We start from the raw sequence: 27079 nt of genomic DNA on the forward strand, positions 1-27079 counted from the left end.
TATTTTAGTACTCTGAAGCTGGGGGTCTCGGGGGACCAGCGAGGAAGTTGTAGGATGTGTGTGTTCGATCTTCTGTTTGTAAGCAGAAGCTTTAAACCAGCAGAGACCTCAGACAAATCATATCCCTCCTGGGGTGATCAGGTGCAGATCTTCCAGGGAGCCGTCTAATGAAATTTCTTAGTTAATAGACACAGAGAACCACTGCTAAGAATGATTTCCTCTTCTCTTTGAATCTGTAGCACTTTTTATGAAGACTGGTCTTTTGTGATGGATGAAGAGAGGTCCAGCATGCTTCCAACCATGGCAGCGGGTAAGCCTGGCCCAGACCAGGGCGCTGTGCCTTGTGACACTTGCGAGCAGAGGGGCTGCCTTGGGGCAGATCCACAACGCCATGGAATGTTGTGATTCTTCTCTGTCCCTCAACAACTTAATGAGTCACTTGCTGCTGTCTTTCTTTTACTAGCACTGAATGTTGGTTATTTTATTTTTATTTTTTTAAAGATAGAGCCTCACTCTGTCACCCAGGCTGGAGTGCAGTGGTGCGATCTCGGCTCACTGCAACCTCCACCTCCTGGGTTCAAGTCATTTTCCTGTCTCAACCTCCCGAAAAGCTGGGATTACAGGCGCTTGCCACCATGCCCAGCTAATTTTTGTATTTTAATAGAAATAGGGTTTCACTATGTTGGCCAGGCTGGTCTCGAACTCCTGAGCTCAAGTAATCCACTCGCCTTGGCCTCCCAAAGTGTTGGGATTGCAGGTGTAAGTCACCATGCCCTACCAGAGTGTTGGGTCTATTCATCTAGAATGTGAGACCCTGGCAGAGAAAGCGAAGATATGAGAAGGTTTTTAGTTGGGCTTTGGAGATGTAATATACCTTACGGGGAATTGGAGGTGGGAGACCTACCTTTGAATCCTGGCTTTACCCCTTGCTAACTGGTGACCTGGGGCAGATGCTATAAGCTTTGCTACCTTTTCTTTCCTCTCTGTGAGATGGGAATCATGCTGTCTCAGCAATCACCTTCATGGGGCTGTGAGAGAATCATGTGAAATCGGGAGCCACACACGTGACAGTCATCGTGGAGACCCTGGGTTGATGTTACTCGGTGGACTGTTAACGTTGTTTGCCCTTTGACTCAAAGGGTGAAAGGTGGAATCAGCCGGACTGAAGTGGGCAGCTTGCTTCCTCTTTCGAAGTTCTTTCTTGCCTCATTTTTGTTTTTCCTTGAAAGTTTATACTAAGTCTCGTATATTTGGGGTTATGTTAGTCTTGTCCATTGATGAGAAAAAGGATTTGACCATGATTTCTTTGTAGACCATAAGATGCCAGTGTAAGTTTCTGTCCATAGTAATGACGATGATGTTATCGGTGCACATTTGATGGTTTATGGAGCTGAGTGTCTTGTGAGTGATTGCCTTTAATACTTACAATCCTGTGAGAGAGATAATATTGTCCCCATCTTACAGATAAGGTGACTGGAGTACAGGGAGATGATAAGTTGCTGGACCAAGGTCTTTTTTTTTTTTTTTTCTGAGACGGAGTTTCACTCTTGTTGCCCAGGTTGGAGTGCAGTGGCATGATCTTGGCTCACCGCAACCTCTGCCTCCTGGGTTCAAGCAATTCTCCTGTGCAGCCTCCCCAGTAGCTGGGATTATAGGCATGTACCACCACGCCCGGCTAATTTCATGTTTTTAATAGAGATGAGGTGTCTCCGTTTGGTCAGGCTAGTCTCGAACTCCCAACCTCAGGTGATCCACCTGTCTTGGCCTCCCAAAGTGCTGGGATTATAGGGATGAGCCACTGTACCCGGCCTGGACCAAGGTCTTGTAGCTAGTAGGTGGCGGTGCTGGAATTGACCCCCAGGCAGTCTGATCCCAGAACTTGTGCCTTCACCTCCTCCTGGTTGACTTCTTATTTGTATTTATCTTTGTGGCTGTTAGGGAGAGAATGTGGTATGACTCGACTCCCATGATAACAGATGTCTGCTGACCCTAGTTTCATGGGAGGTGTTTTTTTTTTTTTTTTTTTTTGAGACAGGGTCTTGCTCTGTCACCCAGGCTGGAGTGCAGTGGCACGATCTCGGCTCCCTACAACCTCTGCGTGGGAGGTATTTTTATACCTATTTAAGATCAGTGTGTCTCCTCTTCCGTACTCTGTTGTCTGCAGCTGTCTTCTCTTGGTGGTGGTATGACTGCCCATCAGCAAGCACTCCAGACTTCTCCCTTTTTTTGGGCAGGTCTGAACTCCATACTCTTTGCGATTAACATCGACAACAAGGATTTGAATGGGCAGAGTAAGTTTGCTCCCACCGTTTCAGACCTCTTAAAGGAGTCAACGCAGAATGTGACCTCCTTGCTGAAAGAGTCCACGCAAGGAGTGAGCAGCCTGTTCAGGGAGATCACAGCCTCCTCTGCCGTCTCCATCCTCATCAAACCTGAACAGGAGACCGACCCCTTGCCTGTCGTGTCCAGGAATGTCAGTGCCGGTGAGTGGGAACGGGTGCTCGAGGCGGAGCAGAGGGAAGCAGAATGTGGCTGATGGGATGGACGTACCTCATCATCTGAAAGTCATTCCAAGGGGAATAGAGTCCAGTATACTTGTTTTCCATTTGTGTTTCTGTTTCTCATTCTCATTCACTCTGAAAGGGCTCTGACGGCCTTATCTAGATGCGAGAATTGCTGGGTGGAAAAATGAGCAGCTCAACCATAGCAAACGAAAGTGAGGGTGTGAGAGACACCGGGAGCCAGATGACGTTGATCTTCATTCATTCATTCCTTTATTTGTTCCTTCATCGTATTCTGTGTGCTAGGCAGTGAGCTGAATAGGAAAGACAGATTGCCAGCAGGTAGCCTGCAGTCTCCTTTGGGATGGGTGTGGGTGGGTAGTTCATGACAGAATATATAATTTATGATCCTTAGGATAAAAGGGATGAAAGCCAAGCATAGGCTGCTATGGGGAACGTCTGCCGTTGGGCTTGCCTCTGATTGGGGATGGCATTTAAGTAGAGGCCTCAGGAAGGACAGGAGTTGTCAGCTTTGACTCTAGGGAGTCATGGGGAGGCAGAAGATAGTTGGTTCAGGCTGGGCTTGGTGGCTCATGCCTGTAATCCTAGCACTTTGGGAGGCCGAGGCAGGAGGATCGCTTGAGTTCAAGGGTTCTAGACCAGCCTGGGCAATGTGGTGAGACCCTGTCTCAATTTTTTAACTTTTTTTTTTTGAGACAGAGTCTCACTCTATTGCCCTGGTTGGAGTGCAGGGGCATGATCTCAGCTCACTGCAACCTTCACCTCCCGGATTCAAGCAATTCTCCTGCCTCAACCTCCTGAGTAGATGGGACTACAGGCGTGTGCCAACATGCCTGGCTGGATTCTTTTTGTATTTTTAGCAGAGATGGGGTTTCCCATGTTGGCCAGGCTGATCTTGAACTCCTAATCTCAGGTGATCTGCCCGCCCTGCCCTCTCAAAATGCTGGGATTACAGGCATGAGCCACTGCGCAGCCTGTTTTTAAAAAAATTTAATTAAAAAATTGAATGAAAAAAAGAAAGTTGATTAAGTTAAGATTAATTTGGTGATAAGTTTTCAATACCCTTTGATTCCTTTGGGACATTAAGATGTCACTACAGCAAAATTGGAAGTTTTGTTGTAGTATGTATGTGTATATATGTAGAGACAGGGTCTTGCTATGTTGCCCAGGCTGGTCTTGAACTCCCGGTCTCAAGTGATCCTCCTGCCTTAGCCTCCCAAAGTGCTGGGATTACAGGTGTGAGCCACTGTGCCTGGTTGAAATTGGAAATTTTGGGCTTAAGTACTTAGTCTCAGTATTCTCAGATCTCTTAAACAAGGCAGTAACTGGGGCCATCCCTTTGGAATTACCGATGGTGAAAGTGCAGAATCCCGTGGTGTCTTTGGTACACAGTGGCCTTGTTTGTCTTGCCCTGTGCTTCTCCAGCAGAGACCCTGCATGAACAGTGTAGGAGATAGGGCTGTTGATGGCTTCGTGTAACAAAGACACTGAGATTTCTACACCCACAGGAGTAGCAGTCCCACCCATTTTTGGAACTCTGCTTTTGAGGTAATCTCGAAGTTGTGCTATACCAGTGAGGCCTCACTGCATCACACATTGGTTTAGATGGATTGGGTTTTTGGAATTGGCTCAAAGTGTCTTACATCCAAGTGTGGTGATTAAAATGGGGGCACAAAGAGTCTTCTCTGAGTGCTGGTCACTAAGGCAGGCTTGATTTCTTTTTCAGTTAGCATTTGCTATATAACAAGTGATTAAAAAATGTAGTGACTTAAAACCACCACAGTTCGTTCCTTTTTTAGGTGGGTTGGCATGGTGGCTCTTCCGCTGGATTCCTTGGGCTCACTCATGGGAGCTGGTGGTTAGACTGGAAGATCCAAGATGGCCCCATCCACATGTCTGGAGTCAGTGCTGGGGCGGCTCAGGTTGTGCTCCTGGTCTCTCATCCTCCAGTCGGCTGAGCTGGCTTCTTCATGTATGGGGTCAGGGCCTCTGTCCAGGAGAGCAAAGGCAAAGCTGTGAGACCTGTTAACACCTAGCTACTAGAAGTCACACAGTGTGATTCCTGCCACTTTGTTTTTTTTTTGGAAACAGAGGCTTGTTCTGTCACCCAGACTGGAGTGCAATGGCGCAATCTCAGCTCGCTGCAACCTCTGCCTCCCATGTTCAAGACATTCTCCTGCGTCAGCCTCCCAAGTAGCTGGGATTACAGGCACCTGCCACCACACCCAGCTGATTTTATGTGTGTGTGTGTGTGTGTGTTTTTAGTAGAGATGGGGTTTCACCATGTTTGCCAGGTTGGTCTTGAACTCCTGACCTCAGGTGATCCACCCACCTTCACCTCCAAAGTGCTGAGATTAGAGGCGTGAGCCACTGCGCCCGGCCCTGTCTGCCACATTCTCTTGGTAAAAGCAGGACATGGTGGCTCATGCCTATAATCCCAGCAATTTAGGAGGCTGAGGTGGGAGTATTGCTTGAGGCCAGAAGTTTTGAGACCAGCCTGGGCAGCACAGCAAGACCTCATCTTTAAAAAAAATAATAAAATTAGCTAGGTGTTGTGGCATGCACCTGTAGTCCCAGCTACTCAGGAGGCTGAGGCCAGAGGATTGTTTGATCCCAGGAATTGGAGGTTACAGTGAGCTATGATTGCGCCATTGTACTCCAGCCTGGGCAATAGAGTGAGATGCTCCAACTCAAAAAACAAACAAACAAACAAAAACAGAGCACTACGCCAGCCAGATTCAAGAGGGTGCAGAAATAGACATCACCTCTGGCTGGGAGGAGACACAAAGCCCCACTGCAAAGGGACATTGCACAGGAATGGCAGGAATTTGAGGCTCTTCAACTCTTGACTACACCCCCCAGCTGGTCTTCCTGGTCTCATCTACGGCTATGAGAATATTTTCCAAAGAGAAGCACTGAAGATCCTTTTGGTAATGGTAGCATCCTTTGCATCAAAGTGATTGCTTAGAAGGAACAGTTTCAATGTGGGCTCTGTGGTGTGTTTATTTAAATCAGAGGTAGAGGGCTGTATCCATTCTGCTTAATCTTCTGTACACAGATTTTCATTGAGGATTTTAAAAAGTGTGAATTAATGTTACAGTGGATTTCTTAGTAGAATAGTATTTTCCGTAACCTGGAGGTGAGTTGATTCCATCATCCTTTTGTCTTGCCTACTTTTTCTTATACTGTATCTTTTTTTTTTTTATTTTGCCAGATGCCAAATGCAAAAAGGAGCGAAAGAAGAAAAAGAAAGTGACCAACATAATCTCATTTGATGATGAGGAGGATGAACAGAACTCTGGGGACGTTTTTAAAAAGACACCTGGGGCAGGGGAGAGCTCGGAGGACAACTCCGACCGCTCCTCTGTAAATATCATATCAGCCTTTGAAAGCCCCTTTGGGCCAAATTCCAATGGAAGTCAGAGCAGCAACTCATGGAAAATTGATTCCCTGTCTTTGAATGGGGAGTTTGGGTACCAGAAGCTTGATGTGAAAAGCATCGATGATGAAGATGTGGATGAAAATGAAGATGACGTGTATGGAAACTCATCAGGAAGGAAGCACAGGGGCCACACGGAGTCACCTGAGAAGTAAGTTCCCATCACACTTCTTTGTGTGTGTGTGTGTGTGTAAGATGGAGTCTCACTGTCCCCCAGGCTGAAGTGCAGTGGCATGATCTCAGCTCACTGCAGCCTGCACCTCCTGGGTTCAAGCTATTCTCTTGCCTCAGCCTTCCGAGTAGCTGGGATTACAGGCGCCTGTCACCACACCCAGCTAATTTTTCTGTTTTCAGTAGAGATGGGGTTTCACCACATTGACCAGGCTGATCTCAAACTCTTGACCTCAAGTGATCCGCCTGCCTTGGCCTCCCAAAGTGCTAGGTTTACAGGTGTGAGCCACCATGCCCAGCCTCCCCTTGTGCTTTTAATGAGGGGGTTAAGTTCACCGTTTTCTCTTTCTATGGTATTAGGTGAAATACGACTGCAAGTTTTATATTTGCCCAGGGCATCATTCATTCTTTAGGTGTTGATTTAGGAGTGTTATTTGGAAGGAGTGTTATTTGCTCTTTCCCTGAGAACTGAAAGAGGGAAAGGGAGTACATTTGAGGGCACTTAATGCAAAGTTAATGTCAGAATGTGTGCCTGGAAATTCTTGCTTTATACATACATCTGTCATGTTCACTTCCCAGGGTTCACACGGTTTCACAGTCTGATGAGACTGTGCCTATTATTATTTTTTATTTTTACTCTGGATTTTCCTTGCATCTGACTTGCCACTAGCACAGGAAGCTCAGGACAAAGGCAGGGTTAAGAGAATAGTTGTGGTATGGTGACTTCTGTGTTTATCTGCAGGGGTGTGAATAGCAGTAACTTGCCTGCACCTGTTGCCTTAACCGTGGAGTTGGCCGGGCGCAGTGGCTCACACCTGTAATCCCAGCATTCTGGGACACCAAGGTGGGTGGATCACCTGAGGTCAGGAGTTCGAGACCAGCCTGACTAACATGGTGAAACCCCTTCTCTACTAAAAAAAAATACAAAATTAGCCTGGCATGATGGTGCATGCCTGTAACTCCGGATACTTAGGATGCTGAGGCAGGAGAATCGCTTGAACATGGGAGGCGGAGCCAAGATGACATCACTGCACTCCAGCCTGGGCAACAAGAGAGAAAGTCCTTCTCAAAAAAAAAACAAACCAAAATACCCCAAATAAGCTAGTTACCTCTTAGGCTTTGTAGTGCCCAGTGCCCTCCTAATCATGACTACTGCAAAATTCAGTTCCTTAAAGTATAAAATGAGGCCAGGTGCAGTGGTTCACGCCTGTAATCCCAGCACTTTGGGAGGCTGAAGTGGGAGTACTGCTTAAGGCCAAGAGTTTGAGAGCAGCCTGGGCAACACAGCAAGACTCCATCTCTACAAAAAATAAAAAGTGTAAAATGAATATACAGAAATGTATCTTTCTGTCTGACCTAAATCTTAACGGTATTGTTTAGGCTGCAGTATACCTTTAGCCCTAAGATTTTCATTTTCATGTTGTTTTAATATTAGGGTGTTTTTTTTTTTTGTTTTTTTTTTTCTGATGAGACTGTGCCTATTATTGTTTTTTATTTTTACTCTAGTCCTCATCCACATGGATACTTGTACTAATAGTGTTACCTTATTGATCATCTGAGATATGCCAGATGCTGCAGGTGATTTGTACACTGTATTGTAAGACTTCTAGCAACCCTGTGAGGTTCATGGGCATATCACCCCCATTTTACAGATGGAAGAACAGGATTCCATAGAGAGGCAAGATTTGTCAAAGCCATTGGCAGAGTTGAGATTTGTATTCAGATATGCTGTAATCCAAAGCTTATACTGTCAGTTTTTTTTTTTTTTTTTTGAGATAGGTCTTGCTCTGTCTCCCAGGCTGGAGCTCAATGGCTCTGTCTCGGGTCACTGCAACCTCTGCTTCCAGGGTTCAAGTGTTTCTCCTGCCTCAGCCTCCCAAGTAGCTGGGATTACAGGTGCCCGCCACTACGCCCAGCTAATTTTTGTATTTTCAGTAGAGACGGGGTTTCACCAGGTTGGCCAGGCTGATCTCAAACTCCTGACCTCATGATCTGCCCGGTTCGGCCTCCGAAAGTGCTGGGATTATAGATGGGAGCCACTGCACCCGGCTCTTCTGTCAAATGTTTTTCATGTTTCTACATAATTATGAATACTGATTTGTTGATGTGATGATTAATTTTGTGTGTCAGCCTAACTGGGCTGTGGGGTGCCCAGATTGAACATTACTTCTGCTTCTGGGTGCATCAGTGAGGACGTTTCTGGGTGAGGGTAGTGTCTAAATTGGTGGACTCAGTAAAGGAGACAGCCCTCCCCAGTGTGGAGGGACCCCATCCAATCCATTGAGGGCCTGAATAGAACAACAAGTGAGGGCAGGGAGGGATTCTTTCCTTTCCGCCTGCTAGCTTCCGCTGGGACGTGGATTTTCTGCCCTGGGCCAGGGATTCCTACCATCTGCTGTCCTTGTTCTCAGGCTTCAGGCTTGGACTTCGCCACACCACCAGCTTTTCTGGGTCTTCAGCTTGTGGACTGTGGGTCATGGGACTTCCTGCTCTCTGTGGTTGCGTGGACCAGTTCCTCAATATAAACCTGTATCTGTATCTGTCTGTCTCTCCATGCACGCACCCCTTGGCTCCATTTCTCCGCAGAACCCTGGCTAATGCAGTTGCCGTTCAGTCAGATCAACACGTTATGACTTGTGAAATGTTTCCCCTTTTGTTGGGTATTTAGGTTGATGGTTTCTGTTTTTGCTTTTTGTTATCAGCCTATCTTTTGTTTGCAGCCTATCTCAAATGAATATTTTCACACACAAGATTTTTTCCTGCGACTGAACTCTTTGTTAGGGCAGCTTTTCAGCAGCCCTTGTTCTTGCTCATAGCGTGTGAGTGTTTTTATATCTGGCATCCAAGTCGTGTGACCTGCTGTGTTATTCAGGGCTCTCCAGAGAGGCAGAACCAGTGGGGCGGGACTGAGCAGGGGGCATTCTGTATGTGGATGTGTATAGTTCCTTCTCTGTGCTGCTCTGTTTTTGCCTCAATTTCTACCTCTATCTCTACCTCTAACTCCGTCTCTATCTCTGTTTCTGTCTGTCTGTGTCTCTGTTTCCTGTCTGTTTGTTTGTTTTGTTTTGTTTTTGAGATGGAGTCTTGCTTTGTTACCCAGGCTGGAGTACAGTGGCACGATCTCAGCTCACTGCAACCTCTGCCTGCGGGGTTTAAGTAATTCTTGTGCCTCAGCCTCTCAAGTAGCTGGGATCACAGGTACCCACCTCATCCTGCTAACTTTTGTGTTTTTAGTAGAGATAGGGTTTTGTCCTGTTGTCCAGGCCGGACTCAAACTCCTGACCTTGTGATCCACCTGCCTTGGCCTCCCAGAGTGCTGGGATTACAGGCATGAGCCACTGTGCCCAGTCTTCTCTCGATTTATTTTAAGGAATTGGCTCATGTGATTGTGGCGCTGGGAAGTCCAAAATCCGCAGGGTAGGCGTGTGGACTGGAGACCCAGGGAAGAGTTGCAGTTCAGGTCCAGAGGCAATCTGCTGGTGGAATTTCTTCTTCTGGAAGGTCCATCTTTTCCCTATTGAGGCCTTGCACTGCTTGCGTGAAGCCCGCTCACATTATGCAGCATAATCTGGTTCACCCAAAATCTACTGATTTAAAATGTTAATCTCATCCAAAAAATACCCTTATAGAAACATCTAGAATGATGTTTGACCAAATGTATGGGTATTGTGGCCCAGCCAAATTGACACATACAATTAACCCTCACAAGTGCCTTTATTCTTTTTTTTTTGGGAACAGTCTTGCTTCATGGGCCCAGCTGTAGTGCAGTGGCGTGATCTTAGTTCACTGCAACCTCCGCCTCCTGGGTTCAAGCGATTCTCCTGCCTCAGCCTCCAGAGTAGGTGGGACTACAGGAGTGCGCCACTGCGCCCAGCTAATTTTTGTATTTTTAGTAGAGATGGGGTTTCACCATGTTGGCCAGGCTGGTATTGAACTCCTGAGCTCAAGTGATCCGCCTGCTTCAGCCTCCCAAAGTGCTAGGATTGCAGGCGTGAGCCTCCGCACCTGGCCACATGCCTTTACTTTGTAATCTGGGCCTTTGAGGAGATGCTGCTTGCTGCCACTGAGTGTAGACACAGTGAGGCTGGTGTGTGAGCCAAGGCAGCCCCCAGCATTGTGATGTGTAAATGCCCAACACAGTGCAGGGTGACCTTCACTTGGCCTGGGCCCTCCGAAGCCAGAGGGCCTCCTGCAGACTCCGGACAGCTCTCCCTGGCATTCAGAGGGATCTTGATTGACCCTTCCACAGAGCAGCCTGGGGAAAACAGCGGAGCGATGGGATGGCCTGCTGAGTAATGCTTTGATTTTGATTCTAAGTTGGTGTTCACAGGGAAGGTCGAGGGGGCTGGTGCACAGCAGATGTGTGAGGGAAATGTGGCTAGACTGGGAGAAGCTCACTGTGGATTGCCAAAGCCTCTGGCAGAGTCTGCTGCCCTGTTGTCTTTAAGATCCTCTGTTGGTCAAAGTTAGGCTTACTCCTCGGTTTACTGGTCATTAAACCACTTCTTTGATGTCTGAAGAAGTCTTGTTTCTTCTGCCTCAGTATTTATCTCAAGTATTAGCTTTGCTTTGTGTATTTTTCTTTAAAAGGGATAGTATTTTTATTACAGTCAGGGTTTGTCATTTTGTTCTTTGTTTTTTTTTGTTGTTGTTGTTGTTTGTTTTTTGTTTGTCTTTTTTTTGTTTTTTGAGACAGGTCTTGCTCTGTCATCCAGGCTGGAGTGCCGTGGACTGATCACAGCTCACTGCAACCTTGAACTCCTAGTGTCAAGTGATCTCCCTACCTCAGCCTCCTGAGTAGCTAGGACTATAGGTGGATGCCACCAGGCACAGCTAATTCTTTATAGAAATGGGGTCTCAAGGCATTGCCCAGGTTGGTCTTGACTTCCTGGCCTCAAGTGATCCTCCCATGTTGGCCTCCCAGAGTGTTGGGGTTTTAGGCATGGGCCACTGCGCCAGGCCCAGACAGGGCTTTTAAAATCACTTTATATGTGTTCTCTGATACCGGTAGGGAAGTAGGGAGAAACATAATTCAGAAAGGACTACAAACATATGTGGCGTCTCGCTATTCTGCATCTCACTAGCAGTTAAGCAAATGCAAAGTGAAACATATTTGCGGAGACCTTGGGTTGATGCCCTGGTGGAAGGGAAAGATCTTGCTGTCAGTGGGTCCTCAGTTCCAGGCACATCCTATGGCCTCCACTTCGTGTCTGTGGGATGAATGAGGCTGCAGGGGTGGTGCACAGGGGCTGCCCTCAAAGACAGCTGGAAGCAGTTGAGCTGGGAGCAGCTGATAGCCTTGGGGGAAAGCAGTTTGACAAATTGGCGTGAACTTAAGGATGTTTATTCCACTGGATTTAGCAGGCCCAGTGCGAGAAGCTACCCGGAGAACATACCCTCGATTCAGGGAAAAGTTGCTGCATCTAGATACCAAAGTCCTTATTCAGAGAAGCAGAACACTGGAGCTGACCTAAATGTGCAGCCACGGGGGGACATTTAACAGCAGAAGATTTTGGAGTTTAAGCCTTGACATCTTGACGTTTGGAATCTCAAACACCTCAAATGATGTTTAAGAGTATCTAGTGTTGCCGGGCGCGGTGGCTCAAGCCTGTAATCCCAGCACTTTGGGAGGCCGAGACGGGCGGATCACGAGGTCAGGAGATCGAGACCATCTTGGCTAACATGGTGAAACCCCGTCTCTACTAAAAAATACAAAAAACTAGCCGGGCGAGGTGGCGGGCGCCTGTAGTCCCAGCTACTCGGGAATCTGAGGCAGGAGAATGGCGTAAACCCGGGAGGCAGAGCTTGCAGTGAGCTGAGATCCGGCCACTGCACTCTAGCCCGGGCGACAGAGCCAGACTCCATCTCCAAAAAAAAAAAAAAAAAAAAGAGTATCTAGTGTTATGAAGATGAGCTAATGAGTGTATTATATAGATGTGTATAAATATATATTTTTTTGTTTATTTGTTTTGTTTTTGTTTTGAGATGGATTCTCGCTCTGTCACTCAGGCTGGAGTACAGTGGCACGATCTCGGCTCACTGCAATCCCTGCCTCCTGGGTTCAAGCGATTCTCCTGCCTCAGCCTCCCAAGTAGCTGGGATTACAGGTGCCCAGCACCACACCCGGTTAATTTTTCTGTATTTTTAGTAGAGATGGGGTTTTACCATGTTGGCCAGGCTAGTCTTAAACTCCTGACCTCAGGTGATCCACCCACCTTGGCCTCCCAAAGTGTTGGGATTATAGGCGTGAGCCATTGTTTGTTTGTTTGTTTGTTTTGAGACAGGGTCTTGCTCTGTGGCCCAGGATGGAGGCAGTGGAATGATCTCGGCTCACTGCAACCCTCGACCTCCCAGGCTCAAGGGAGCCTCCCACCTCAGCCGCTCCAGTAGCTGGGTCTACAGGTGTGCAACACCATACCTGGCTAATTTTTGAATTTTTTGTAAAGACAGGGCTCGAACTCCTGGGCTCAAGTGATCCTTCTGCCTCGGCCTCCCAAAGTACCGGGATTACAAGTGTGAGCCACTGGCCTGACCAGCAATCTTTAATGTAACTCATTTTGAGGTGGCGGTCCTTGGGGCTCACTTCTTGGGTTTGGAACCTCATCCTTTTGGGGCCTGGCTTCACCTTGTACTTGGATATGTTGCGGGGAAGCGTCAAGAATTATCTTAGAAACCAGCAGAACATCGCACCTGCCCGGAAGCAGTGGAGTGGCCGAGACAGGTCTGGCTGCTTTTGCTACCTTCTCCTGAAAGGGCGCCCCTGACTACCTCTGGGTGCCTGCCCTGTGGTCACCAGTGGCCGGGTCAGAGCCTCAGGAGGGCACCTTGACAGTTTCCAGAGGCACAGCCAAGTTCACCTGGTTCTCTGCCCAGGTTGGGCGCGCTGCCAGGACACCGGCGGGAGTGGCTCGTCTTTTGCCCCCATCCTGCTGTCTGAAAGCCTCATTGTGTTACGGGCATGGTTGAATGATCCGTCTTGCAGAATTCTGCTGGATTATTTACTCCTGCGTTTCTCTGTGCCAGATGTCTGGCCAAAAGCTAGAGAGGGCTGAAAGGAGACTTCGACCTGACAAGCCTCTAAAATAGGAGCTGGCAAACGATGCCTGCAGGCCAAATCCGCCCCCAAGCAGTGAACAGCTGTTACGTTTTTAAAGAGTTGTTAAGAGACACCAACAAAGAAGAGTATGTCACAAAGCCTGAAATATGTACTCTGTGGTCTATTACAGAAAATATTTGTGGATTTTAGAGTAACTCTAAAATAAAGACAAACTATATAAGTAATGTCACTTGTGGGCAGGAGACGAGAGACTCAGTACACTTGAATTTGGAAGACCTGGGCTCCAGTCCCACAGCCTTGGTTGTGTTGCTTAGGGCTGATGGCCTTGGACAAGCCACACACTCTTTCTTCTTTTACTTCCCTTTCCTTTGTTTGCCCCTCCCTCTCCCTTTCCTTCCCTTCTTAAGTAGATATGATTATGATCTGCTTTGGTCTTCTTTATCTACTGAGATACAAAATGATGTTTAAACCTTATAGTACAGGCTGGGCGCGGTGGCTCACGCCTGTAATCCCAGCACTTTGGGAGGCAGAGGCAGGGATCATGAGGTCAGATCAAGACCATCCTGGCTAATATGGTGAAACTCTGTCTCTACTAAAAATACAAAAATTAGCTGGGCTTGGTGGTGGGCGCCTGTAGTCCCAGGTACTCGGGAGGCTGAGGCAGGAGAATGGCGTGAACCCAGGAGGCGGAGCTTGCAGTGAGCCGAGGTTGCGCCACTGCACTCCAGCCTGGGTGACAGAGGGAGACTCTGTCCCAAAAAAAAAAAAAAAAAAGCTTATAGTGCAGCTGGCTCTCTGCCTCCATGGACTCTGCATCCGTGGGTTCTGCCTCTATGGTTTCAACCAACTGTGGATCAAAAATATTACCCAAAAAACCCCAATAAAAATAATACAGATAAAAATACAGTATAACAACTATTTACATAGCATTTGGATTTTATTAGGTATCGTAAGCAATCTAGTGATGACGTAAAGTACATATGTGGGGGGATGTGCTTATGCAAATACAACACCATTTTACATCGGGGACTTCAGTCTAGGCAAGGTGGCTTATGCCTGTCATCTGAGCACTTGGGGAGGCTGAGGCGAGAGGATCGCGTCAGGCTAGGATTTTGAGACCAGCCAGGACAACATAGCGAAACCCTGTCTTCACAAAAAACCAAACCAAACAAAAAATTAGTCAGGTATGGTGGCTCACGCCTGTAGTCCAAACTCCTTGGGAGGCTGAGGCAGGAGGCTCCGCCGAATCCCAGGAGCTCAAGGTTGCAGTGAACTGTGATTGTGCCACTGTCCTCCACCATGGGCAACAGAGCAAGACCCCGACTCTAAAACCAAACAAAACAAGAGACTTGGAGCATCCTCAGATTTGCAGGGGGTTTTTGAAATGGTTGATACAGATGGAACGCAGATACTGGGTGACGACTATACTGCAAAAATACCTCCAGGTATTTATTAACATTTCTTGATTGCTCCGAGGCAGGGGCCATTACTCCCAAACAAACCCTACCATACCGCCTGGCGTTACAAAGATGGCACGCATTGGAGTTTTGTACTTTGTGGATAAGGTGACAATATAACAGATCGTATGAGCCTGGTTAATAGTTGAGCTGACCCCCTTTCTTGGAAGGGACGCAGATGTGACTGGTCTGGTTCTGTCCTTTTACCCATGAGGGGCTCAGAAGCAGTGAGGCAGAGCAGCACTAGCCCCAGCTCAGGTGACTGCTGTCATTTCGGAACCTGGAGCAGATGGCCTGTGATGCATGTGCTGTTCCCTCCCCCAAGTCTCTGTTCCTTCTCTTGGGAAGGAACAGAGCTTGGGCCAGCTCCCTCCTGAAGCCCAGCTTCTTCCAGGCAGCCTTCCATGACCTTCCTCTACGATCTGAGCTGCCATTTCCAGCTTCTTGCAGGATTATTTGATTCATGTTCATGCTCCCCAGCAGACTGCAGGCTCCCTGAGGGCAGGATCAACACTGTTCACTGGCTTTTTTGCCACCAGTAGGGAGCACAGTGCCTGGCATAGAATAGGTGCTCAGTAAACACTGGATGAGAGAACAAATGCAAGAGGTCTGGATCTGGACTCCACGCTCCTCCCAGCCCACGCGTCCTTCTGTTCTCAGCCCTGCCGTGGCCTGGTTAGTTCTCAAGAGAGCGATGTGGATGCTTATTGGTGAATCATGAGGCCTCTGGGCTCTTTGGCCTGTTCTGCAGCTGTGTTCTTTCACCTTAGGCCACTGGATGGGAACACCTGCCTCTCCCAGATGCACAGCTGGGCTCCGCTGAAGGTGCTGCACAATGACTCGGACATCCTCTTCCCTGTCAGCGGTGTGGGCTCCTACAGCCCGGCAGGTGGGTGTCTCCCGATTACTCCTTTCCTCCAGTAAGAGCTTTGGCTTTGTGAAGCAGCAGGAATATCTGAGTTCCCTGGATAGGTAGGAATGGGAGCTGGGAGGCACAGGAGGCGGGTGGGGATGGGGCTCAGGGCCAGGTGGGGCTCACTGAGATGCAGACGTGAGCGAGGGCTTGGCTTCTCTGCCTGAACCTGGGTATCCTGAGGTGCTCCGGTGGAGTGAGTGTTGGGCTGAACCGGCTGGCAAGTCACCAGGGCCCTCAGGCCCGTTTTTCTCCCTTACCAGTGGCTCGTTGAACTTGGTCGTTTAAAAAGTGACCACAAATAGTGACCATGATTTTACCTCTTTGGAGACGCAAGAAGGTAACTGAACTGCTGTCTGTAAAGGCCCTGCCACCCTGTGCAGAAAAGTGCTTGGGGATCAGGAAGTAGTTTGGTTAAAAGCTGTTTCTGGGCTGGGTGCGATGTCTCATGCCTGTAATCCCAGCACTTTGTGAAACCGAGGTGGGTGGATCCCCTGAGGTCAGGAGTTTGAGACCAGCCTGGCCAACATGGTGAATCCCTGTCTCTACTAAAAATACAAAAATTAGCCGGGTGTGGTGGTGTGTGTCTGTAATCCAAGGTACTCAGGAGGCTGAGGCAGGAGAATCGCCTGAACCCAGGAGGTGGAGGTTGCAGTGAGCCGAGATCATGGCACTGTCCTCCACCCTGGGTGACAGAGTGAGACTCCATCTCAAAATAAATAAATAAATAAATAAAACGTCTCTGGTGTGGGTCAGCGTTTTCCTACCGTTCCACACGGTTGAGCACGTGCCCATGTGGTTTGTTATTGCTTTCTTCAGCGCAGGTCGCGGGGAGGATGCGGTTAATCCCAGCTGGGGCGTGGGGTGCAGTGTAAAGCAGCTGGCACAGCATCTGGCTCAGAGAAGTGCCCATTTGCTGTCCCTGCCCCCAGAGCACCGCTGGGTCAGAGAAGGCTTGGCCCAACCCACTTAAGCGCCTCCTCGTTTTCCTAGGAAGTGAGTGTCCCTTGTCTGGGCCCAGATTTAGGAAATTATGACTGGAGCCCACCAGTCACTCAGGAAGCTGTTGAAATTCTGAACTGGGGTGTAGACTCTTCCTGTCCCTTGGCAGGGAGGAGAAACCTACTCAAACTAGTCAAGCGCAGAGGCAGGGCCGGGCAGCCACTGGCAGCAGGACGGGGGCCAGTCAGATGCAGTACCAGCTCTAGAAAGTTGTGTAAGCCGGAGTACTTTACTGCTCCGAGTGTCAGCATTCCTGGCTGTTAAATGAGGCCGAATGCCTCCTGTCTGTCAGTTGCTGTGTCCTCATCTGGAAAACGGGGATGACAGTGACAATGAGAGCCAGCATTTACAAAGCCGAAGGCGTCCTGCACTGCGATGTGGCTGGACCTGATGAACTCATCTGCTCTTGACCACAGTCCTGTGAGAGTAGGGGTGTGATTATATCAGCTCCCTTTGAGATCCACGGTGAAGGTGCCCTGAGTTAATCTGGGGAAGGTGCCAGGCACATGCCAAGGCCCTTGGTGAGAACTTCCTGGACATCTTGTCTGTGGCCCGGGAGCTGGGGCGTTGGCGTGGAGGGGCCTTTCTTGACTTGGCGGGGTGCTGTCATCTTTCTCGTGTGGCCTCCCTCCACTTCCTGATGGGAGTCTGCCCATCTCCTCTTTTCCTAGTCCATCTTTTTTTTTTTTTTTTTTTTTTTTTTTTTGAGATGGAGTCTCACTCTGTCACCCAGGCTGGAGTGCAGTGGCGTGATCTTGGCTCACTGCAACCTCCATCTTCTGGGTTCAAGCGATTCTCCTGCCTCAGCTTCCAGAATAGCTGGGATTACAGGTGTCCGCCACCATGCCCAGCTAATTTTCTTTTTATATTTTTAGTAGAGATTGGGTTTCACCATATTGGCTGGGCTGATCTCAAACTCCTGACCTCAGGTGATCCACCCTCCTCGGCCTCCCAAAGTGTTGGGATTACAGGCGTGAGCTACCGTGCCCAGCCTTTTCTAGTCCGTCTTTGCTCCCTGTTCATTCTCACGCCCTCCTTGGCCCACAGCATTGCCTCAGTCACATGACCTTCCACACCAACTGAAATTTCTCACTGGGTCTCAGTTGAGGTCCCTTAAAAGTGACAATCACTGCTGTGGCCTGGCCTGCATTTCTAGACCATCCTTGGTCCAAATAGCCAAAGCTTAGGGGGTTGGTGACCTTGCCGATGCCTGTTCAGCAGCAGTGTAGATGCAGGCAGGTCATCTGAGGAGGGGCAGGGGCTGGGAGAGAGCTGGTGGTCCCAGGGTATGTCTAGGACCCCTGGGGAGTTTTGAATGTGTGTTCACAGCCTCTGTCTCATGAATCAATTTCCTGCTCTCCCTGTCCCGTTCCCCACAGAGGGGACCTTGTAGTTGGGTTCCTGAATTATTGTGGGACCGTGAGGTGCTTGCAGTAGGTGGTCTGATTGTTTCAGCAGCTCCTTTGCCGCTTAGCTGGGCCCTCCTGAACCATCAGACATCCGAGTCACCTTTTTCGTGCATGTTGGGCTTTGGTGTTAGAGAACCCAGAGCTCTTCATCCTCCTCTGGGCAGATGTCCCCAGGGAAGGTAACGCCCTATCAGCCTCTAGAGTCCTTGCAGATTTCCCGTGGCCCCACACCCGGCAGTCAGCTCGCAGACTCAGCTCCATCTTCTCACTGATGTTGGGACCCAAGCTCCAGCTGATGTCAACTGCACTCTCTGGGCAGTCAGCTCGCAGACTCAGCTCCATCTCACTGCTGATGGGACCCGAGCTCCAGCTGATGTCTGTTGCATTCCCTGGGCAGTCAGCTCGAAGACTCAGCTCCATCTTCTCACTGCTGATGGGACCTGAGTTCCAGCTGATGTCTATTGCATTCCCTGGGCAGTCAGCTCGCAGACTCAGCTCCATCTGCTCACTGCTGATGGGACCTGAGCTCCAGCTGATGTCTGTTGCATTCCCTGGGCAGTCAGCTCGAAGACTCAGCTACATCTGCTCACTGCTGATGGGACCTGAGCTCCAGCTGATGTCTATTGCATTCCCTGGGCAGTCAGCTCGCAGACTCAGCTCCATCTGCTCACTGCTGATGGGACCTGAGCTCCAGCTGATGTCTGTTGCATTCCCTGGGCAGTCAGCTCGAAGACTCAGCTACATCTGCTCACTGCTGATGGGACCTGAGCTCCAGCTGATGTCTATTGCATTCCCTGGGCAGTCAGCTCGCAGACTCAGCTCCATCTTCTCACTGCTGATGGGACCCGAGCTCCAGCTGCTGCCGATTGCACTCTGTGGAGATGATGTGTGCAGGCGTCGGCTGGCATTTCCTTTCACTGCAGTAACGATACTGTCGGGGCTTGCAAGCTGGGACAGCCGGGGGGCTGCACATAGGGGCAGAACGTGGCATAGGAAGGAACACTATTCTAGGACTGTGCCAGGATGTTGGACTCAGATCCAGGGGAATGGGTAGCCTGATTGGAACGCCAGGTTGCATCGAGTCCCTTCTGTCCTGATGCCTCATTTCCATGGGAGGTGTGGGGCCGAGTGGTGCCAAGATTCTGCCTGCCTGCCCAGGTGGCCACTGCCAGCATTTCTCCTGAGACTCCATTCCTTTTGCTCCATTTCTGCCTCTTGTCCCTTCTAAGGGACATCTTCCTCCCTTAGCGACATTCTGATATTCCCTCTCATTCTGGAGGCACTTCGTCTTTTAATGGAGACTTCCCACATGGAGGGCTCCTCACCTTAGCAGACATTTGTCATCTTTGAACACACTGGTGCCTTTGAGTCACTAGCCTGTTAGTTCCAGAGACTACTTATGGCCCCACTTCTTGTGAACGTCTTTGCTAAATGCACTTAATGCAGGGAAAAGTGGCCTTTTTAGAAAGCTGCAGACATTGTCAGCAGTTAGACCATGCTGCCCCCTAGTGTCTTACTCAAGGCACTACAAGCAGGAGCAGTTTTGTCTTAACAGCAAGCTGATTCATTATACCCGGTTTCTGACGTTGGTTCTGAATACGGACTTCATGCATAATTCTAGGTGGCTCAAGGTCGAAAATGACACAGGCCAGGCACAGTTGCTCATATCTGTATTCCAAGCACTTTGGGAGGCCAAGGTGGAAGGATTGCTCGAGCCCAGGAGTTTGAGACCAGCCTGGGCAACATAGTGGGACCCCCATCTCTACAAAAAAATAAAAAATAAATTAGCTGGGCATGGTGCCACACACCTGTAGTCCCAGGTACTTGAGAGACTGAGGCAGGAGGACCACTTGAGCCTGGGAGGTTGAAGGTGCAGTGAGCCGTGATCACACCACGCCACTGTACTCCAGTCTGGGTGACAGAGTGAGACCCTGTCTTTTAAAAAAAAAAAAAAAAAAAAAAAAAAGGCACAGGTTAAAGGGAAGTATAGGGTTTTTTTTTTGTTTTTTTTTTTTTAAATGGAGTTTCGCTTTTGTTGCCCAGGCTGGAGTGCAATGGCGCGATCTTGGCTCACTGCACCCTCTGCCTCCCGGGTTCAAGCGATTCTCCTGCCTCAGCCTTCCAAGTAGCTGGGATTACAGGCATGCACCAACATGCCTGGTTAATTTTTGTATTTTTAGTAGAGATGGGGTTTCACCAGGTTGGCCAGGCTGGTCTCGAACTCCTGACCTCAGGTGATCCACCTGCCTCGACCTCCCAAAGTGCTGGGATTACAAGAGTGAGCCACCATGCCTGGCCTAGTATAGGACTTTCTATTTCTTTCTTTCGTTTTTTTTTTTTTTTAAGATGGAGTCTCACTTTGTCGCCCAGGCTGGAGTGCAGTGGCACGACCTTGGCTCACTGCAAGCTCTGCCTCCCGGATTCACGCCATTCTCCTGCCTCAGCCTCCGGAGTAGCTGGGACTACAGGCGCCTGCCACCACGCCTGGCTAATTTTTTGTATTTTTAGTAGAGACGGGGTTTCACCATGTTAGCCAGGATGGTCTGGATCTCCTGACCTCACGATCTGCTCGCCTTGGCCTCCCAAAGTGCTGGGATTCCAGGAGTGAGCCACCGCGCCTGGCCAGGGCTTTCTGTTTCTACAGTGACTGATGCCAAGTCTGAGATGATCTCTGAACAACAGGAAACAGCTGATTAAAATCCAGCACGCAGGCAAGATGGAGAAAAATTTCTTAGTCAAGTGATGTAGCAGTTGAGCCAATGTCTGCATTGTGTCTTTGTCTTATGGAAAACACGGAATGAGAAAAGTGACCTCTTTCTGTCATTGCTCTCTCTGCACAGATGCCCCCCTCGGAAGCCTGGAGAACGGGACAGGACCAGAGGACCACGTTCTCCCGGATCCTGGACTTCGGTACAGGTTAATGTTGAGAAACCCAGTTACCTTTGGCATTGAAACGTCCTATTCACGGCTGTGCATTTTATTATTTTTTAAAGATAGGAGTGCACCTGCTAGGATTAAGGGGCAAGGGCTTACTTCACTTTTATGTTCAGATTTAGTCTTTTTTTTCTGAGTCACCCAGGCTGGAGTGCAGTGGCTCAGTCTTGGCTCACTGCAACCTCCACCTCCCGAGTTCAAGCCATTCTCTTGCCTCAGCCTCCTGAGTAGGTGGAGTTACAGGCACACACCACCATGCCCAGCTAATTTTTTTGTATTTTTAGTAGAGATGGGGTTTCACAGTGTTGGCCAGGCTGGTGTCGAACTCCTGACCTCAGGTGATCTGCCCACCTCGGCCTCCCAAAGTACTGGGATTATAGGCGTGAGCAGATTTAGTCTTTACATCACAGAAGATGCAGTTGCCAAAGGTCGTAGGTCATTACTCCCTCAGAGAGACTGTATAAGAGATGGTAGATGCCAAATGTCAACACCTTTTGGGGCATATCTGGGTGCCTCCTCTTTCGTTATTTTCTTAATTTAAATATTTGTTGATATTTGATAACAAGATTTGACAATCCTAGTGTTGTATATTTAAGCCATTTAGATATTACATAGCATTTGTGAAGTGCTTAGTATGCTGTCTGGCAGGTAGTAAGCATTATATAGGTTTTCTTTTTCTTTTTTCAAATAAAATATCTCAAGGGGAAATTGAGTTGTCCCAAGTTGTTTGATGTTTTTTTCTGGGTTTTTTTTTTTTTTTTTTTCTTTTTGAGACAGAGTCTCATTCTGTCTCCGAGGCTGGAGTGCAGTGGCTCGATCTCTGCTCACTGCAAGCTCCGCCTCCTGGGTTGATGCCATTCTCCTGCCTCAGCCTCCGGAGTAGCTGGGACTACAGGTGCCTGCCACCTCGCCTGGCTAATTTTTTGTATTTTTAGTAGAGACGGGGTTTCACTATGTTCGCCAGGATGGTCTTGATCTCCTGACCTTGTGATCCATGTGCCTCAGCCTCCCAAAGTGCTGGGATTACAGGTGTGAGCCACAGCACTGGCCTGTTTTTTTTTTTTTTTTTTTTTTTTTTGAGACAGAGTCTCATTCTGTCACCCAGGCTGGAGTGCAGTGGCACGATCTTCGCTCACTGCAACCTCTGCCTCCTGGGTTCAAGTGATTCTCCTGCCTCAGCCTCTCAAGTACCTGGGATTACACATGTCCACTACCATGCCCGGCTAATTTTTGTATTTTTCAGGAGAGATGGGGTTTCCCCATGTTGACCGGGCTGGTCTTGAACTCCTGGCCTCATGTGATCCACCTGCCTCGGCCTCCCAAAGTGCTGGGATTCCAGGCGTGGGCCACCGTGCCCAGCCTGGTCATAACATTTTTATCTAGCCTGGGTGACAGAGTGAGACCCTGGATGCTTGGTGGCAGAACCAGTATGGACACCAAAGTCTTTCTTATGCCACTGCCATCCTTGCTGCTCTTACCGTTTTCTTCTTCTGTCTCTCCTCATGGTTGTAATTTGGGGGCCCAGGGTTCTAGTACATCCTTATTTTCAACCTTAGCTCTAGAGTGGAACTTCCTGACTACTGTAAGCCATATCAGGCGCCATAGTCTCCCCTGGAACAGGCAAGAGTTCTGCTCTGTCAAAATGACACTGCTTGTAGGAAGCTCGTCCCAGTTAGTTCAGCGTCAGAAGGAATTGGTGTTGCCACCGTCTTCCAGAGCATGGAGTCTATTTTTGCTATTGATGTTAGAAAATGTGGCTGGGCATGGTGGCTCATGCCTGTAATCTCAGCACTTTGGGAGGCCAAGGTGGGAGGATTACTTGAGGCCAGGAGTTCAAGACCACCTGTCTGGGCAAGGTAGTGAGACCCTGTCTCTACCAAATAAACAACAACAAAAATTATCCAGATATGGTGGTGCACGCCTGTAGTGTCAGCTACTTAGGAGACTGAGGTGGAAGATCACTCGAACCCAGGAGTTCAAGCCTTCAGTGAGCTGAGATCGCACCACTGCACTCCAGCCATTGAGACCCTGTCTTAAAAAAAAAAAAAAGTTGGAAAATGTAGCAGTAAATGAAAAAAGAAAATCACTGTTAACCCTCAACTCCATTATGTTGTTGATGTTTTGGTACTTTTCCTTCTAGTCATGGGGGATGTGTGTGTGTGTATCTCTGTTAACAGTGTGAGGACTGGGCTGTTCTCAACAAAGATACTAAGCTTTATTTTTCACGTGATAAATTATTTGTAAACATACAGTTGATTCTTATTATTCCCAGTAGTTACGTTCTATAAAGTTGACATGAAGACTGAACCAGTGCTCCTAAGGGAAGTACATGGTTAGGTTGCTTTGAGCCTCTGGTCACACATTTTGTTTTTGAGATGGACTCTTGCTCTGTTGCCCAGGCTGGAGTGCAGTGGCGAGATCTCGGCTCACTGCAACCTCTGCTTCTCAGGTTCAAGTGATTCTTGTGCCTCAGCCTCCTGAGTAGCTGGGATTACAGGCATGCGCCACCAGGCCCAGCTAATTTTTGTATTTTTAGTAGAGAAGGGGTTTTGCCATGTTGGTCAGACTGGTCGCAAACTCCAGACCTCATGTGATCCACCTGCCTTGGCCTCCCAAAGTATTGGGATTACATGTGAGAGCCACCACACCTGGCCTGGTCACAGCATTTTTATCAACTGATCAATACATAACCTGGTTTTATGTCTGTTCCTGTTTAAAGACACCTTGTTTAATGTATACAGTTCATTCATTAACATTGCACTCACAACAAGCAGCACTGTAAGCCATGCCTGAATGAAGCATCTTTAACTCACAAACTATCTCCGTACGGCACATCCCAGCGTTCCTGTGCTTAGGAACTGTCGGCAGTACCACTTCAGCACTGTGCCTGGGGACATTTTAAACAACAAAATCAAGTGAAAGAAAAAAAGGCCAGGCATGGTGAATCATACCTGTAATCCCAGCACTTTGGGAGGCTGAGGCAGGTGGATCTCCTGAGGTCGGGAGTTTGCGACCAGTCTCACCAACATGGCAAAATCCCATTTCTAGTAAAAATACAAGAATTAGCCGGGTGTGGTGGCGCAGGCCGGTAATCCCAGCTACTTGGGAGGCTGAGGCACGAGAATCGGTTGAACCCAGGAGGTGGAGGTTACAGTGAGCCAAGATTGCACAAAAAAAAGAAAAGTGAAAAAAAAAATGCTAAAAACATGGCAGTAAATAGACAGCAAAAAGGATGCTTGTTTATGGTGTAAGATCTGAGGTCCCAGCTGTTCGACTTCAGCTGAGAACATGCACATTAGGGACCGAAATTATTGGCCTCTGCACATGTTCACGAATGACTGTGAAAGCACCTCGAGTATTGACTCTGGGGTTACAAATAAACTTTAGTGCGTAGATGAATTTCCAAATACGGAATCTGCAGATAACGAGGCCTGACTAATTTCCGATGACTGCTTCTATCCCTTCTGGTAGAGGTACCGGAGTAAACCGACCTCTGCTAGCTTTTGGAGTGGTGAGGGTGTGTACTTTCCATGGCCGAGTGTAACTTCCTCCTGCCTACTTTTTCCTAGCGTGGAAGCCAGCTCTCCAGGCCACGGAAGTCCTCTGAGCAGCCTGTTACCTTCTGCCTCAGTGCCAGAGTCCATGACAATTAGTAAGTACTTTTGCAGCCACCTCCACCAGCTCTGGGATGACTTCTGGCCCATGTCTCATGGCAGTGCCTTTGTGCTTATAGCCCTGTGACTGTGGGTTCAAGTCAGGTATGTACATCCCTGGTTGTAGACTGGAGATGTGGTGTGTGCTTGTGAATTTCCAAAACTGTGGTTAGTGCATGGCACTTGGGCGTATGTGCACGGGCGTGCCTTAGGGGTGGAGCTGCATTGCCGTAGAATTCTGTGGTTCCACGTTTCGGGGTTTGCCTCCCGTAACGCAGTTAGCTACAGAGGACCTATTCTAGTTGGATTTCCTTTGTAACTCTGGAGGACTCATTTTGTAAGTGAAGAAGAATGTGTCTCTCCAAGATGATTAAACTTTGCTAATGATCAGGCTTCAACTGTTTCCAATTTTACTACCTAGAAAAATTTTTAGAGATATAGCAAGGAAGGCTAGGTTTGAATGGCTTCGTGTAACAAAGAATCAACCAACTGTTCTATTAACCGACAGGTGCTCCTGGTACCTCACTCGCGTCTTGAGCCAGCATTTGTCCCATGGCCTCCCCTGGATGCAGAGGGGGTGCTTGTTCCCAATGAAAAAAAAAAAAATTAGCTTTTGTTGCTAAGGAAGGAAGAAGGAGTTTGGAAGGCACCCAGCATTTTCTGATTCAAGGATGAAGCAGGAAGTGAGCAGACACTGTTATGTAAACCAACAGTTGGTTTATTTTTTGTATATGAAGCCATTCAGATCTACTTTTCTTGAAGTTCTCATGGTCAAGGAGATGTGATGGAAATTTCTCTCTACCCAGAGGTAGACGGGCTGGGGCTGGCATGTGGCTCCACGGCCATCAGAGACTGAGACTCCTCCTGTCTTGCCTTGTAGGCCAAAATAGCCAGTTTAGCTCCAGCCATTTCATTCTCATTCCAGGCGGCAGGAAAGAGGAGAGGGCAAAGGGGAGACTTCGTCTGTTTCTACATATAGGATTCAGGGGCCTGAGCTTGGACAGGGAAAATATTACCATGTTTTTCATTTAGCTCTGGGTGAAATGTAGTGTTTTCTTCAATTACGATCATTCTATTTTGATGTAATTGGTTTCCTTTGTGATATGGTATGTGTTATATATTTTAATACATTTTCCTGAAAAGGAGCCCATGGTTATTCCTAGACTACAGAATGGGCTCTTGGTACAAAAACGGTGAAGCCCCCCACCGTCACTGGAAGGTGCTCACAGTATACCACTTGTGCCTGGGGCCAGCATTCATCTCATGGCCCCCCGTGGCTGCAGAGGGGGCAATTGTTCTCGATAAAAAAGAAATTAGTTTTTGTTGCTAAGGAAGGAAGAAAGAGTCTGGGAGGCACCCAGCGTTCTTTGACTCAAGGGTGAAGCAGGAAGTGAGCAGACACCGCGAGGCTGCTGCGTGGGAACGGCTGGCCGCACTTTTTGTATAATGAGCGTGTGTGGTTTACTGTGGTGCTGCTCAGCCCTGAACTCGGCTGAGCAGGTGTTAATAGATCACTTGGTCTGTGGGACGTGTTAATAGATCACTCGGTCTGTGGGACACGGGGTGGGTATGTAGCTGGCTGCTTTTCACTGGTCAATCTTTTGTTTACCACAGTACTGTTGCTTACCCTATAGTTTATTATTCATTTTTATTTATTTATTTTTTTGTAGAGGTGAGGTGTCACCATGTTGTCCAGGCTGGTCTTGACCTCCTGGGCTCAAGCGATCCACCTGCCTCAGCCTCCCAAAGCGGTGGGATGACAGGTGTGAGCCACCGTGCATGGCCTACTACAGCTTACTTTTTTTTTTTTTTTTGAGACAGAGTCTTGTTCTTGTTGCCCAGGCTGGAGTGCAATGGCACGATCTCAGCTCACTGCAACCTCCACCCCCTGGGTTCAAGTAATTCCCCTGCCTCAGCCTCCTGAGTAGCTGGGATTACAGGCCCACGCCTTTCTAATTTTTGTAGTTTTAGTAGAAACAGGGTTTTGCCATGTTAGCCTGGCTGGTCTTGAACTCCTAACCTCATGATCTGCCCGCTTCGGCCTCCCAAAGTGCTGGGATTACAGGCGTGAGCCACCATGCCCGGACTATAGTTTATTTTTAATGATGCACTTCAACAAACTTGAATGCCTTTATTTTTTGAAAAAGGAAACTTTATCTCACTACTGTAAATGGAGAGTCACTGAGTTAATCAAAATAGCAGATCACTGTAAAATGAAGGCAGTGGAAGGAAATTATTACTAAGTGTGCCTGGCATGGTTGCCTGCCCTGGGTTCTGATTGAGACCCACTCTCATTGTTCAAGAGAGAGATGGGTGCTGCTTCTTTTTGGCCCTGGTCTATGTCAAGCATCTCAGTCTTTATACTGCCGGGAAGCTCTGTAACCATCAGAAAGACCAGAAGTGGGGTGATCAGCAGTGCGGGGAAAGCCCATTTGTGTGCAGCCCCTGCGCCCAGCCTTTTGGAAATGCTTCTCCAAAAGAGAATTGTGCCAGAAAAGTAGGGGTTGAAATGGAACAGCCAC

General features: G+C 48.4%; 1 protein-coding gene across 5 annotated transcripts in view; it reads left to right on the plus strand.

The window, feature by feature from the left end:
• The window catches only part of SNX29 (sorting nexin 29), a 638098-nt gene that overhangs the window by 73729 nt on the left and 537290 nt on the right, over nucleotides 1–27079 (plus strand). For all 5 annotated transcript variants that reach the window (XM_007986063.3, XM_007986052.3, XM_037989526.2 and 2 more), the window contains 6 exons: nucleotides 240–310; nucleotides 2235–2483; nucleotides 5737–6112; nucleotides 15417–15535; nucleotides 20811–20886; nucleotides 24474–24556. In XM_007986063.3, coding sequence (XP_007984254.1) covers nucleotides 240–310; nucleotides 2235–2483; nucleotides 5737–6112; nucleotides 15417–15535; nucleotides 20811–20886; nucleotides 24474–24556 — 974 coding nt within the window. The remainder of the gene's footprint in view (nucleotides 1–239; nucleotides 311–2234; nucleotides 2484–5736; nucleotides 6113–15416; nucleotides 15536–20810; nucleotides 20887–24473; nucleotides 24557–27079) is intronic.

This window comes from Chlorocebus sabaeus, chromosome 5 (assembly GCF_047675955.1).
Source record: "Chlorocebus sabaeus isolate Y175 chromosome 5, mChlSab1.0.hap1, whole genome shotgun sequence".
Lineage (NCBI taxonomy): Eukaryota > Metazoa > Chordata > Mammalia > Primates > Cercopithecidae > Chlorocebus > Chlorocebus sabaeus.